General features: G+C 40.0%; 1 protein-coding gene across 20 annotated transcripts in view; it reads right to left on the bottom strand.

Annotated features, from left to right (window-relative positions):
• Positions 1-13431, bottom strand: part of UPF2 (UPF2 regulator of nonsense mediated mRNA decay) — a 197470-nt gene extending 184039 nt beyond the window's left edge. For 7 of the 20 annotated variants that reach the window (XR_006292715.1, XM_043552921.1, XM_037889316.2 and 4 more), the window contains exons 1-3: positions 13108-13404; positions 7250-7629; positions 5137-5916 (exon numbers count right to left, since the gene is read on the bottom strand). Coding sequence is in view for 19 of the 20 variants with exons in the window: in XM_043552921.1 (XP_043408856.1) it covers positions 5137-5916; positions 7250-7611 (1142 nt within the window). In the remaining variant the exon portion in view is untranslated. Of the gene's footprint in view, positions 1-5136; positions 5917-7249; positions 7630-9451; positions 9591-9624; positions 9712-12456; positions 12529-13107 lie in introns of those variants that run through there. The other 13 variants (XM_043552968.1, XM_043552946.1, XM_037889320.2 and 10 more) reach the window with 7 other exon arrangements.
• Between the last annotated feature and the right edge of the window lie 354 nt (positions 13432-13785).

Genomic DNA, 13785 nt, shown 5'->3' with positions numbered 1-13785 from the left:
ACATTGTAAACAAGAAGTGGGCAGTATTATCTCCTGCAAATGTAAACAAACTTGTTTGTCTGAGCGATTGGCTGAACAAGAAGTAGAACTGAGTGGACTTGTAGGCTCTAAAATTTTATATTGTTTTATTGTTGAATGCAGTTTATTTTGTACATAATTCTACATTTGTAAGTTCAATTTTCATGATAAAGAGATTGCACTACGGTACTTGTATTAGTTGAATTGAAAAATACCATTTCTTGTTTTTAATAGCACAAATATTTGTAATAAAAATAAATATAAAGTGAGCACTGTACAGTGTGTTCTGTGCTGTAATTGAAATCAATATATTTGAAAATGTAGAAAACATCCAAAAATATTTAAATAAATAGTATTCTATTATTGTTTAACAGTGTGATTAATCACGATTAATTTTTTAAATTGCTTTACAGCCCTCATTTAAACCTGCAAGAGACCCATGCTCCATGCTGCAGAGGAAGACAAAAGAACTCCCATGATCTCTGCCAATCTAACTGGGGGGGGGAATCCTTCCCAACTCCAAATATGGCCATCAGTTATACCCTGAGCATGTAGCCAATTCTCTGGAGTAACTCAGAGCTTTTCCCATGTAGTGTCCCATCTCCAGCCACTGGGGATTTTTGCTACTGGCAGTTGCCGATGGGCCACATGCCATTGCAGGCAGTCCCATCATACCATCTCCATGACATTACTACACACAAGTGACATAGGTTTTGCTGGTTTCATAGTTCTTCAATGAAAAATGTTTTTTACTGCATTTAAAAAGTGCTATTTACACCTCAGCAACAATGAACAGTATTTCCTTGCCAGTAAAGGCATCAATTAGGGATAGTTTCCAACTTCTAAAATAAGCATTCTGAAAGGAGAAAACCAATTAGTTAACAAAGATTTTAAATTTATTGACCTCCTTTATAAATGAACTTGTGGGTCAGAGCTTGCTACTAAAGATGTTTATACTGTTATTCACTAGGTTTATAGATGCAACAACACTTTGAAACTCAGTACTAATCTGAAGTGTTTAAAGATAAAATTGTAGAGTTACATGTTTACTGTACCGTAACATGCTTAATTTACGAAAAAAAGTACAGTTCCTCTTTGCCTAGTGCAGTTAGCTTTGAGAACTCAGCCTGGGATCTGAGAATCAAGCATGTTTTTTTCTTGCTGATCCATGACCACCAGTAACAAAGATTCTACAAGCCAGATTATGTCCTTAGTTACACTTCATCTTCAGGTTTTGCTATCAATAACTCCTGTGCACACGACTACTGCTTTCAGTTGGTTTATACAGGGGCAACTGGTTGGACCATAGGGTTTGTCTTCACTGCAATGTTAACCTGAGTTACAACTTGAGTGTCACCCCTAACTTGAGTCCTATCCTCACACAAAAACCCTTCATTCGAGCATGATGGTGCTTTTACTTGAGTTGGTGGGCCCAGTGGGGTGGATAGGCAACAGCTCAAGTTAAAACAACACGTCAGTTGCTAACACAACCACTACACTACACTCTGGGTAGCCTGAATGTTATTTTGAAGCATGGCTGCTCTCAGTTGAGCTAGGCCAAGGGTAGGCAACCTATGACACGTGTGCCAAAGGCAGCACGCAAGCTGATTTTCAGTGGCACTCACACTGCCCGGGTCCTGGCCACCAGTCCGAGGGGCTCTGCATTTTAATTTAATTTTAAATGAAGATTCTTGAACATTTTGAAAACCTTATTTACTTTACATACAACAATAGTTTAGTTATATATTAAAGACTTATAGAAAGAGACCTTCTAAAAATGTTAAAATGTATGACTGGCACGCAAAACTTTAAATTAGAGTGAATAAATGAAGACTCGGCACACCCCTTCTGAAAGGTTGCCGACTCCTGAGCTAGGTCAACTCAAGTTAACTCTGCAGTGAATATATACCCTACGTAAACTATTCAGTTGATGTATAAGGAGGAACCTATTCTAGCTCTCTCCCTCTTCAAGTTGGTTCTGCAGTACTATTGAGAATTAAAAAAAACAGTAAGCTTATTTTTGTCAGTAAAGCACATTGTCTTTCAATAGATCTCTTAGACTCATCAATATTAAGGTCAGAAGGGACCATTATGATCATCTAGTCTGACCTCCTGCACAACGCAGGCCACAGAATCTCACCCACCCACTCCTGCGATAAATCTCTCACCTATGTCTGAGCTACTGAAGTCCTCAAATCATGGTTTAAAGACTTCAAGGAGCAGAGAATCCTCCAGCAAGTGACCCATGCCCCATGCTACAGAGGAATGCGAAAAACCCCCAGCGCCTCTTCCAATCTGTCTTGGAGGAAAATTCCTTCCCGACCCCAAATATGGTGATCAGCTGAACCCTGAGCATGTGGTCAAGATTCACCAGCTAGATATCCAGAAAAGAATTCTCTGTAGTAACTCAGATCCCACCCCACCTAACATCCCATCACAGGCCATTGGGCCTATTTACCATGAGTAGTTAAAGATCAATTAATTGCCAAATCTGTTGAATAAGGAAGGAGCTATCATTTTTATAGTCACTTTTTAGAATAGAACTACACTCTAAATGATATTCAATTGCATACTCCAACTTCTCATTGGTCTTTGGCCTCATGCCATCCAAATCTAATGTATGCAAGTATTTGGTATGTCTATGGAGAAAGAGAACCATTAATCACATTAAATTAAACAGAAAAGGGAATTTTTGAGAAATTGAGAATAATCTCTCACTCGCTCTAATTGTTATTAAGGCAGAAGGCTAACATTTTAAAATATATATTTTAATATATAACCAATGCAACCATCTCAACAAGACCCTAAATGATACTGTTTTATCACCTATGCACCAAAAAAAGACTTTGTACTTTAAGTTCTACACCTTTTGTCAGGAAAGGTTTCTCAGGTCCAGGATGGAATTTATGGTCAGAGACAGACTCAAGAATAGCTAATAGTGGCTGACATCCAGGGCATTCGCCTGGGGCACGGGAGACCCTGATTAATGTTCCTGATCTGCTTGATTCAGACAAAGGACTTGAGCCTGGGTCTTCCATACCACACCTCAGCTGAGTGCCCTCACCACCTGTTGGTTATTCTGCGGCCTCTCTTTTTCCTGTGGTTTTTCTACACAAAAAAGCTTCTGAAGATCTTGGGTTTGTCCCACAAGAGTTTCAAAGACAGGGAAACTGTTTCCTGTCCAGCTCTTTACTGGTAGCTCTGTAGCTGAAACACCCAGTCAGGTGTTAAACTAATACTCCTGGAAAATTTTATAAACTAAAGAACTTTACAACTGTTTGTAACTGCTTGGTAATTAAGAAAAGATGCATGTCAGTGGACTTAAATTATAGTTGGACATGCCAGTCCTCTCAATACAGAACAGCTGCTGCTTAAATGAACAGCCACAAAGAGGAGGAGGAAGGATAACTGCAATCAAATCCACCAGCAATGAAGTTCATCTACTTGTTCCCACTGTTTCTGCTACATTTGTCTTTATGACAGACTTACTTAATTGTAACCATTTTAGTTTAAATAATGAAGGTATACACTTATTAAATTGCAAAAAAAATTATACTTGTGTTTTGACTCTCCCTGAACAAGCAAGTAGTATAAGGAGTTGGACTATAGTAAAAGTCACTACACATTCCAACTTCTTATATAGCAAAATACAGTCATTTAACTGATAGGGATGGGACTGGACTACAACAGATGCTTGAGTTTGTATCTCTCACATAAATCCTTATAATAGGCCAACTCCAATACCAAAACTGATCACCCCACACTTTGGGAAAGTTCAAACTTGAGTCTAGATTTCAAACCCCGAAGTTGGAAGTGTTCAGATCAGAGGGCTTTTTGTACTCAACATTATAGACATATGCAGTTTGACTTGGGATAAATATTTTAGATCCAGAATTTTGGTTCAGGCCCATCACCAATAACTGCACAATTCATGTGCTTTTGCTTATCTCTATGGGAAATATTCTAAGAATATAGGAATTACCACATCATACAGATGAGATCATATGATGAGAATGCCTGTCATATAAGAAGACTGGCCTTGATGACCCATGAGGTCCTGTCCAGTCCTGTGCCCTTATCAGACCATCAGTCCACCTAGGAGACCATTCTGGCTTCAACAATGACCAGTTCTGGATGCTTCAGAGAAAAGGACATATTTATTCAACAACACACCTATCTATGGTGGAAGTTTCTTTCCAGCCTCAGACATTTATAGTTAGCTGAGGTCCTGAAGCATTTAATGTTCTGAGTCAAGGTTTAACAGGACATGGTTGAGTAGTTTAGGCCCAAATTTTGACTTTAGATTTTAATATATAAGAAATTTGGAAAGTACACTTCTTTGACAAACTATTTCCCCCCTATACTTAGAACTATGCTGACATGATGTACAACGTTGGTACACACACAAAAAATAAACAAATCCATGTCAGCATATGGTCCATAAGAAATATGTGGGTGGGAAGGGGGAAAAAAAATAAAAACACTTGCTGCCAACTGGAAAAGGACAAAACCAGCTGGGAAAGAAACGCTAGTCTCAAGCTGTTAAAGGTTTCAGAATAGCAGCCGTGTTAGTCTGTATCCGCAAAAAGAAAAAGGAGTACTTGTGGCACCTTAGAGACTAAAATTTATTTGAGCATAAGCTTTCGTGAGCTACAGCTCACTTCATCGGATGCATATAGTGGAAAATGCAGTGGGGACATTTTTTCATGTTCTCTGTGCATACAAAATTTCCTCACTGTATTTTCCACTACATGCATCCGATGAAGTGAGCTGTAGCTCACAAAAGCTTATGCTCAAATAAATTTGTTAGCCTCTAAGCTGTTAAAGGAGTATTACAAAACCAGTGGAGGAGTTGAAAAAAATTAAAGCAAGAGAAACTTACTTAACAGTTTCCCTCTAAAAATTATTTAAAACCTAATATCGTATTAGGTAACATTCCAGGCTCTAGAAGATTTTCTAGTTGGGAAATTTTTCAGCATGTTATTTCAGAGACCCTTCTGCAACAAAGCGCTTCTTCCCACATAATTTTACTTTGGTGGCAACAATTAAAGAAATCTTAAAGCATTCTATGAGCTGCACTGTTATATCAATTTATGAAGTACAGTATTTAAATGTCACCTGTTTTGTCTCTCAATATTTTGCAGCTCTCTGTGGTCCCTTTTCAGGTGTTTGGTCAAAGATGTAAAGTATTCCTTCAACAAATTCTGGAAGGGCTGTTGCTTCTCTGGGCTGATTATCTCACTAGGAGGAAAACTCAAGTTAAACTTTTCTGCAGCATTTTTAACCTTCCTTGGTACCAAACCAGCAATATCATCTCCACAGTGCCGGCAAAAGCTTATTACCACAGAAACATGAGCGTGAGTCTCTCGATCAGCATTAATAATGTTTTTTAGCTGTTCATAGATTAAAGACAGACCTTCTTTATCAGTGAAAATCCCAACTATTGTCAATTCTGCAATGAAACGCAAGTCAGTTCTTAGTTTGGTAATGTTGGGAGTTTTCTCTTCTTTCCTTGCTTCAAAATGCTTTTTCCAAACCTGAAGTAGCGATGGAGCAAAATCAGCATAGCGCTGGTGAAAGAGAGAACACAAGTGCACGGCACAGTTCACATCTGATATTTTCAGCTTTGCTTCAACAATAGAAGCTACAGCTTCTGCAATGTACTTGCTTAAATTGAGGCTATTAAAATCATGAGACAAGGAGTCCCTCTGTTGTTCTGTGATAGTTTTTAGCTTCTTAACAAAAGCAGTGTTCTTCTTCAGACTCGAGTCCAGCCTGCTAAAGAAATTCTCCTCAGGGCGGTTGTCTGGTGCATTCTGGTTTTTGCTGCGGAGTTCCTTTCTTGCTTGATGGCGCTCCCAAGCTTCCTGATGGAGTTGATGTGCTTCCTCTTTCTCCCTAAAGAAAAAAAACAACAGTAGTTATAACCTGATAAGACCTCACTAATTTCCATTATAGATTACTGAATTTTGTAAACTGACAAGTAAATGAACCATTTCAAAACAAGGATAATGCACCACAAGCTAATTTATCTCAACTGTAGTGCAGTTTGATACTTTATATGTACTAATGAATGTTCTGTAATATATTTTACTGATAATAAGGAAGTCCTAGTAACTCCTAGGCTTCACTAAATAGCACTTCAATTAAACCTTTTCTAAGGAAGTACCATTTATGTATTAAAACAAACACATTAGCAAGGTTCTATACAGAAATTTTTTATCACAAAGCATTAACAAAGCACAAATACTACAATCGTTTTACTCAAGAAAGAAATACAATTCACTTTGGGACAGAATACAGCAGCTGTTAACAGAATACAGTAACACTACACAAGTGTTCTAGATAAGAAGAATTCCAAATCCAACTGAAATTGCAAAGGCAATTTAAGTAGACAAAATGTATTCGCCTGGAGTCTGACCAAGACAGACACATTAATATCCTTACTCTTTAAAAAAGTGTCATGGTTTCTTTAATGAACACAAATGGTCAGAATCTTGGTTTTGTTTCCCTCCAACACCGTAGTGTCTCTTAAAATCCTGTTATGGATACTGACTTGGAGAGAAAACTAAATTAACACCACTTTCTGCTGCATCCTATCCAGGTTCTCCTTGCAGATTTTCCATCCAAATACCAATTATTTGTGACTGCTGACTATTGGACGGCTTTAGAGATCACAGCCCATTTCCAGTGCTTACAGGTTTACAGCAACTGCTTATATAGTAAGGTTGGTCTTGTGGCTGAAGTACTGGACTGAGAATCAAGCTGCCCAGCACCTATTCCTGGATATATTTCATTGTGATCACAGGCAAGTCACTTGGCCGCTTTGTGCCTCTGTTTCCCCATCTGTAAAACGGGGTAACACTTCTGAACCTCAGTGAGACTTTGTGATGTTTAATTCAGGCACATTTATACACCACATGAGATCTCCAGACAGATGACATTACCAAAATCCAATGTATAAGCCAAAGTGATAGCAGTTAGTACATACAAACAACTACTGTATACTTTTAGCTTCTCACAAATAGCACTGAGCATATCACTTGACACGGACATCTATATTTACTAAACAATTATATATTTTTTTTTACCTTCTTATTCATAAAATTAAAATAAGTGACCCAATACTGCAGTCCTAACTTTGGCAAAACTCCCACTGACTTCAACGGGAATTCTGCCTGAGTAAGGACTATACTGTTAGGCACAGTTAAGACTTAAACATAAATCTTACTTCAATTGTGCAGCTGCCTCCTCTTGCTGACGTTTTACTTCCTCTTCTTGTTTCTTTTTCTCTTCCTCTTCAAATTTCTTTTTTTCTTCATCCTCTTTCCTCTTCTGCTCTTCTTCAGCTTTTATCTTGTCCTCTTCTTTTTTCTTTCGCTCCTTGTCTTCTTTTTTCCGTTTATCCTCCTCCAGTTTTTTCTTTTTATCTTCAGGTGCCTTCAGAGTCTCTCTCTTCAGGCCAACCTTCACATCCTCCTTTGCTTTCTCTCTACTGCTCACTGATCGCCTTTCACTGAAGTCTTTTTCTTTGTTATTTAATGAAGATTCTTTTTCTTCCATACTGGCTGACTTTTTACGCTCAGCTGGCATTATGTTACCCAGGCAAATCTGCAGAAACACAGGAATATCACCATTATTATTGCATTGGCAATATATGAACAAACTAGTTTTCACTATATCCTGACATTCACTAAGAATAGTTGAAGTAAAGTAAAGTAAAGTAAATTTCATCCTGTATGAGGATGAAATTCAATTAGAAAATTGGGTGCAGCTAAGCAAGCAAACTGGAAGATGATATTCAAAAGAACTACACTGCCACGCTGTTCCCATGGCACTAAGATCATGATTAAGGAGAAAATGTGAGTACTGCACAAAACCCAAATGCCTGTAATTGCTTTCAGCATATATTATGGCATTCTCTTCAACCTGAACTGTGCAGTCAGATGACTGTTCAAAACTACCACAGCCTGGAGAAAACCTAATCTTTGCAGCAAAGCTAGCATTCCCATTAAAAAAAAAAAAAAGTTTCCTGATCAGAGCCAAGGACCTACAAGCTTTAAAAAAAAAAAAAAAAAAAAAAAAACCCACAAAGAAAGGCTTTCCCAGAAATCTTTTTTCCCCTACCACGAGCTGCAAAATTTTTTTTACTGTTCATGCAATTCAGATTGAGGTTGCTGGTATGCTCACTGCTGCTATGCACTTTTGGATCCTGAAATATCGAAAGGGCTATTGTGGGATGTTTATAGACTGACAAAAACTACAGCCCCAATTCAGCAAATATTTATATACATGCTTAGCTTTAGATCCAGATTTCTACAGGTATTCAGGCATTGTTGTGCTTAGTGTTACAATACTTAACCGATTTGGGAACCTAAATCTCATTTTCAAAAGGCATTTAGGAACCTAAAACCTATTGACAGTCAATGGGATTTAGGCTTCTAGGTCTCTAAAAGACATTTGAAAATGAGAGCCTTTGAAAATCTGAGCCTTAGTCCCATTGTGATTATTCACATGCTTAAAGTTAAGCACATAAGCATTTGCAGAATCAAGGCTGAAGGCAAAGGATTTTTTAATACCCTCATTTCTAGTAAGTTATGCTTTTAAAATGCATTCTTTTTTCCCCAGAGAAAATTTAAAAAACTTTTGAAGGGACATTGTTGAATTTAAAATCTTCTAGAGGGTGGGAGGAGAGACATCTTTCGCTGTGTTACTAATACCTACTTAAATTGTTAGAATGAAGAGTAGTGAAAAGAAATTTCTTTTTGCTATTTCTTTTCATGTATTTTCTATACTTCAGTCATCTTGGACAATGAAAACTGACTAGTCAGATTCATTTGTTTCTCATTTTCTTTAAATGTTTGGGTAAAAAACAAAACTATGGGATATTTGCATGTCAAAAGAAATAAAAATGTAAGAAAAATGTTTTCCAGTATTGAAAAACTTTATTTTATACATCCAACACTCACATTGTAGGCCTTCGTTATCTAACAGTGCCCCTTAATCCATCGGTTTTACCTGTTCTTAACTATACATATTTGAAAAGTATACATATAAAAATAAAACACCACAATGAAGAAAATCCCTATTTCTAATTAAGTACTTTTTCCATTTTCTCCTAATTAAATGGAAAAATTCTTCAATAATTTTCCCCCAATTATAATTAGTCTTAATACTGTATTGAACATGGAGAGTTTTCCATTAAAAATTTCCTAAATGTTGGTCTGATTTTTAGAAATAATTGGTTTAAACCAATCTATATCACAAAAAATTCACCAAGGATAGCAACAGAAAATTCAGCAAGCATAGCAACAGTTTAAGGTTTTCCACGTTGTGCTCCTTACATACAGTGTACATCTTCACTGCAAGAAAAAGTGCTTTCTTAACTCAAATTAACTAATATGATTTAAAATAGCAGTGAATACCAACTCACTTTTAACTCGGGATTAGAAGCTTGAGTTCATTCCCAGCTCACACTTATGGCGCTAGCTTGAGGTAAAAGTCAAATTGGTATGTCCTCACTGCTAATTTAACCTAGATTAGCCAACCTGAGATAAGACTGCACTTTTTTTCCCCTCTTTTTATTTTTTTCCCGTGAAGACATACCAATAATGGTGAGAGACAGGTCAATTACCATGGATGACCCATTCAAAACTTGGCCTCTCTGCTGACAGAAGTCCCAGTGAGTGCCAACTGCGAGGGTTTGGAGGGAGAGGGTATTGATTTGTATTAACTGGGAACAGGACAGAGGGCAATTAATTTCACATGAGTTACACAGCTGCTATCAGATGGTAACAACTTTGACTCCCTAATGACCTGATAAGTAGTGACTAGTTACTGCTGAAAGACTCCATAGGACCATAACCCATCACTGATCCCTGCAGCCATCCAATCCCCCTAACATGGTTTTTTGACTTTTTGGTTTAATTAGAATGGAATTAAAATAGATTTTGTGTTAAGTCAGTACATTTAAAAAGCAACATACTAAAGGCCAGATGCTGCAACTGGATCTATGGAAATAGGTTATATGTAAGTATTTGGGGTCTAGGATCTTGAATCCAGTTGCAAGATCAGTTCCTCTAAATATTTTGCCCCAAGTTCAAAAGTAACATTTAGCAGTCCAAGCTTACAAATGACATATAATGGAGGCCATATTAATCCAAGACAGCTACTCAAGTTTTTTTTTTTTTTTTTTTGGGGGGGGGGGGGGCGGGGGGAGGGGAGGGATTTTAAAGTTGAACCTTCTTCCATATTAAAGTCAGCTTAATGTCCCCACCAATGAGATTCAGTCCATTTTAATATTCTACTAGATTCTCTTTAACAATTGTACTTGATAAAGTTGTGTTCTTCCTGATGACACCACTAAATAAAAAGCTTTGTTGGAAAAAAGTTAAAGGAAACATATCTATAAATTTAAAATGACCTTTATTAAAATCATAGAATCATAGGACTGGAAGAGACCTCAAGAGGTCATCAATTAAAAGTTTGTTAGGTCAAAAAAATAAATGCTGGAAAGTCCCTAAATATTTGTTAACACTGTGACCCTTACCTTTGCTCACCCATCAGTTGTTGCTTGAAAAAAAATTTAAGCATCCCCTGTTGCACATATAAATTATAGTAGCATGGTCATTTGCGGAACAGTCATATTTGCACCCACCCTGCTAGCTTACATCAAGATCAGGGAGAAATTCAGGACTGTCTTTTGCAAAGGAATGTCTCATCTTTGCAGGTATGCGGCCTGTATATTAAGGCTGATACTGAGAATTTTGATCTCTGATCTACAGCTGGCCAACACTGGATAAATGAACAGGGTAAAGAAAGGTATACAGTTCATAATGTGGTGAACAAAGGCAAGGTCTAGTATGGATCACAAGGAGGGCTACATGAAAAATGTGAGGTTTTGACCATACTATGTAAATGATAAAGAAACTGATATCCAACCACTCATTTGAGTGTGTATTGGGGAAACAGGCATTAACAGTTTATAACCTAGTAAGTAGTAGAAATCTGTGGCTCATAACTAGAAGTTAGATACAAAAAGATGGGGGTAAACAGGAAGGTCAGAGTTAAGGAAGGTGTTGAAAACTTTACTGGAGTGACAGGTTTCAGAGTGGTAGCCGTGTTAGTCTGTATCAGCAAAAACAATGAAGAGTCCTTGTGGCACCTTAGAGATTAACAAATTATGCCCAAATAAATGTGTTAGTCTCTAAGATAGCCACAAGGACTCCTCATTGTTTTTAATGGGATGATCTGTAGTGGCATTTAGGGGTTGTGAACTTATAGCCGCATAGTGTCCTCACTTCCAAATGTTTGGTTTTGTAAACATTGTACAACTTTCTAATTTTTTTAATTCATTTTGTTTCCTCCCTTAACACAATCTTAGGTTTTGTTTGGGAATTTTCTTGATTTGTTTCTGAATTTTTTTTTCTTTATAACAAGCCTGATATGTGAAAACTTGATGTAGTTGTATTCACAATAGTGCAGAGTACAAAAACTGTCAGTTCTAGGACACCTGAGGAACTTGTAAGATACACAGGAGTCCAGCCCCAGCTTTTTTTAAATAGTACACAGACAATGCTTAGCAGAAAATACTTATTGTAGTGCTTTTTTATCTTGAACAATCCCAAAGAGTTATACAAAATATATACATATAGCATAATTAATGCAGCCAACCTTAAAAGTTGGAAGGAGAAAGCTCAGCACTCACTCCTCTGTACTTAAGTTTTTCACCATCTACAAAATGGGCATTCAATAATAGTGTTGTTTTGGGGCTTCATTAACTTATGTTTGTCAGTACTATGAAATCCAGGGATGAAAGTCAATATCTAAAAGTAAAGTACTAAAGACCAGATTTTGTATTTGATTAGAAAAAAAAAGTTTTTCCCCCCAAATCTCTCTGTGCCGCTATGGGGAGTTGAATATTAGTCACCATTACAGGGTCTTGTCCAGTTATTCTATAAAATACTGACTAAGCAAATTGAAGAATTAATTATATAGATTAGTCCCATTTTGATAAGGTACTTAAAAATGCGAACTGCAAACTCTGCATGGTTCCCTATGACAAATATTCCATGACAGATGCACAAACTGTCAGAACTAAACAAGTTTAAAGAATAATCCAAATGGTCTGCATCAGTGAAATGCCACAATCACCCAGTCAAACCTAAACTCAAACCCACAAAACAGACCAAAAGAGACTGATGAAGGAGAAAATTCATAATTAAACACAAGTATGGAAAAGGTGGATTTGATTTAAGGTTTGTCACTGACTTTTACTTTCTATCCCGTCTGCCTTATTGAAAAAAGTTTTTGCTGTCCTAACTCTACAGATGGGCCTCCTTTGCTAGGGTGAATGCAAAAAGAAAAAGGCCCAAAACACAGTCACTAGGTGGAAAAAAACCATGTGTCCACACAAAAGTAAACAAACAACCCTCTCACCTGCTCTACATGTCACACACAAACCCATCCCCACCGAATACCCTGGTTCAACTGAGGGTCACCTCCTTTGTCTACCCCTTCAAATACCAACCCCCCCCCCCCACCTTTTCTCCTTGCCCGCCTGGCACCTCCTCCCTTCTCTCCCTCCACCTCCTCACCCCCTTAGCCCGCCAAGCCCTTTTGCCCGCTGGCCTCATCTTACTCCCCTCCGCCCCACACTCCACTCACCCAGCCCTTCCCTCACATTTCCCCCTCTCCTCCCTCAGGCAAACCCCGGAAGCCAACTTCCCCTCGCGTGTCCCCCGGCCCGCAGCGAGCGCCCTCCCGCTCATGGCCCCTCTCTGCCCTGTGACCTTTCCACGCCCACCAGGCCCTTCCCCGCACTCAACTCTCCCCACGCTGAAGTCCAACCTCCTCCCCCCACCCCTCCCCGAGCCCCGGCCCCCTCCCCAGGCCCCGGCCCCACTCCTGCGCTGGCCGCGCTCCTCCAGGCAGCCCCGCTCCCCGCCAGCCCTGCCCCGTCCCGGATGTCCCTGCAGGCCGCCCGCTCTCTGCCCCGGCCCCACTCCTACGAGCCCCTGCACCCCCAAAAGCCTGCTCCGGCCCGCCGCGGCCCCTCTCCCCGGCCCTCAGGCCGGCGGGGGCGGTTACCTCTGCCCGGTGTAAACATCGGCTCGGACTCCTCTAGCCCCCACTCCAGCACCAGCGTCGGCCCCCTCCCCTTGCCCGCAGAGGACCCCGGGCTGCTGTCGCGCCGCCTGCCTGAAAACACTCCGCCGCGGAGGGGCGGCTCAGCCCTCCCCTGGCTGCGGGGGTAGGAAGCGCGTAGAGCTCCGGTCTAGCCGCTCCGCCGCGCCCCCACCCGCCTCGTTGGCGAGTAGCGGCTGAGTTCAGGTACGTATCAGGCAGCGCGGCGGGCAGCCCCGGGCTGGCGTGGGGTCCTCGGGGCCGGCAGCGGGCCTGCCCGTGCTGCTCTGAGTCTGGTTCCTAGGAGCGGGAGGTTGTGAAGGCGGAAGTGGCCAGAGGGGGTGGGGGACAGGTGTTGGGATCTGGCCTCCATCCTGCCGAGTAGGGAACACTGCCCCGCCGTAGCCCAGGGACACCAGCCCACCGGTGGCTCTAAGCCGGGATGTCACCATGTTATGACGTGACACATGACTTGTTTTGTGGGATGACATCACATTGCATCCCATTATGTCATAGCAACATGCGATGAGGTTTTGGTGTGGCATGGTCTCCTATCAGATGTCATGTGTGATGCCCTCTTGGTAGGATCATGTCACATCAAGCACACTGTGGGTGGCACAGTGCAATACGATTACAGTCATG

The sequence above is a fragment of the Chelonia mydas genome, chromosome 1 (genome assembly GCF_015237465.2).
Source record: "Chelonia mydas isolate rCheMyd1 chromosome 1, rCheMyd1.pri.v2, whole genome shotgun sequence".
Classification (NCBI taxonomy): Eukaryota; Metazoa; Chordata; order Testudines; family Cheloniidae; genus Chelonia; species Chelonia mydas.
Note: the sequence above shows the minus strand (reverse complement) of the source record. Positions and strands in the feature narration are given on the sequence as shown.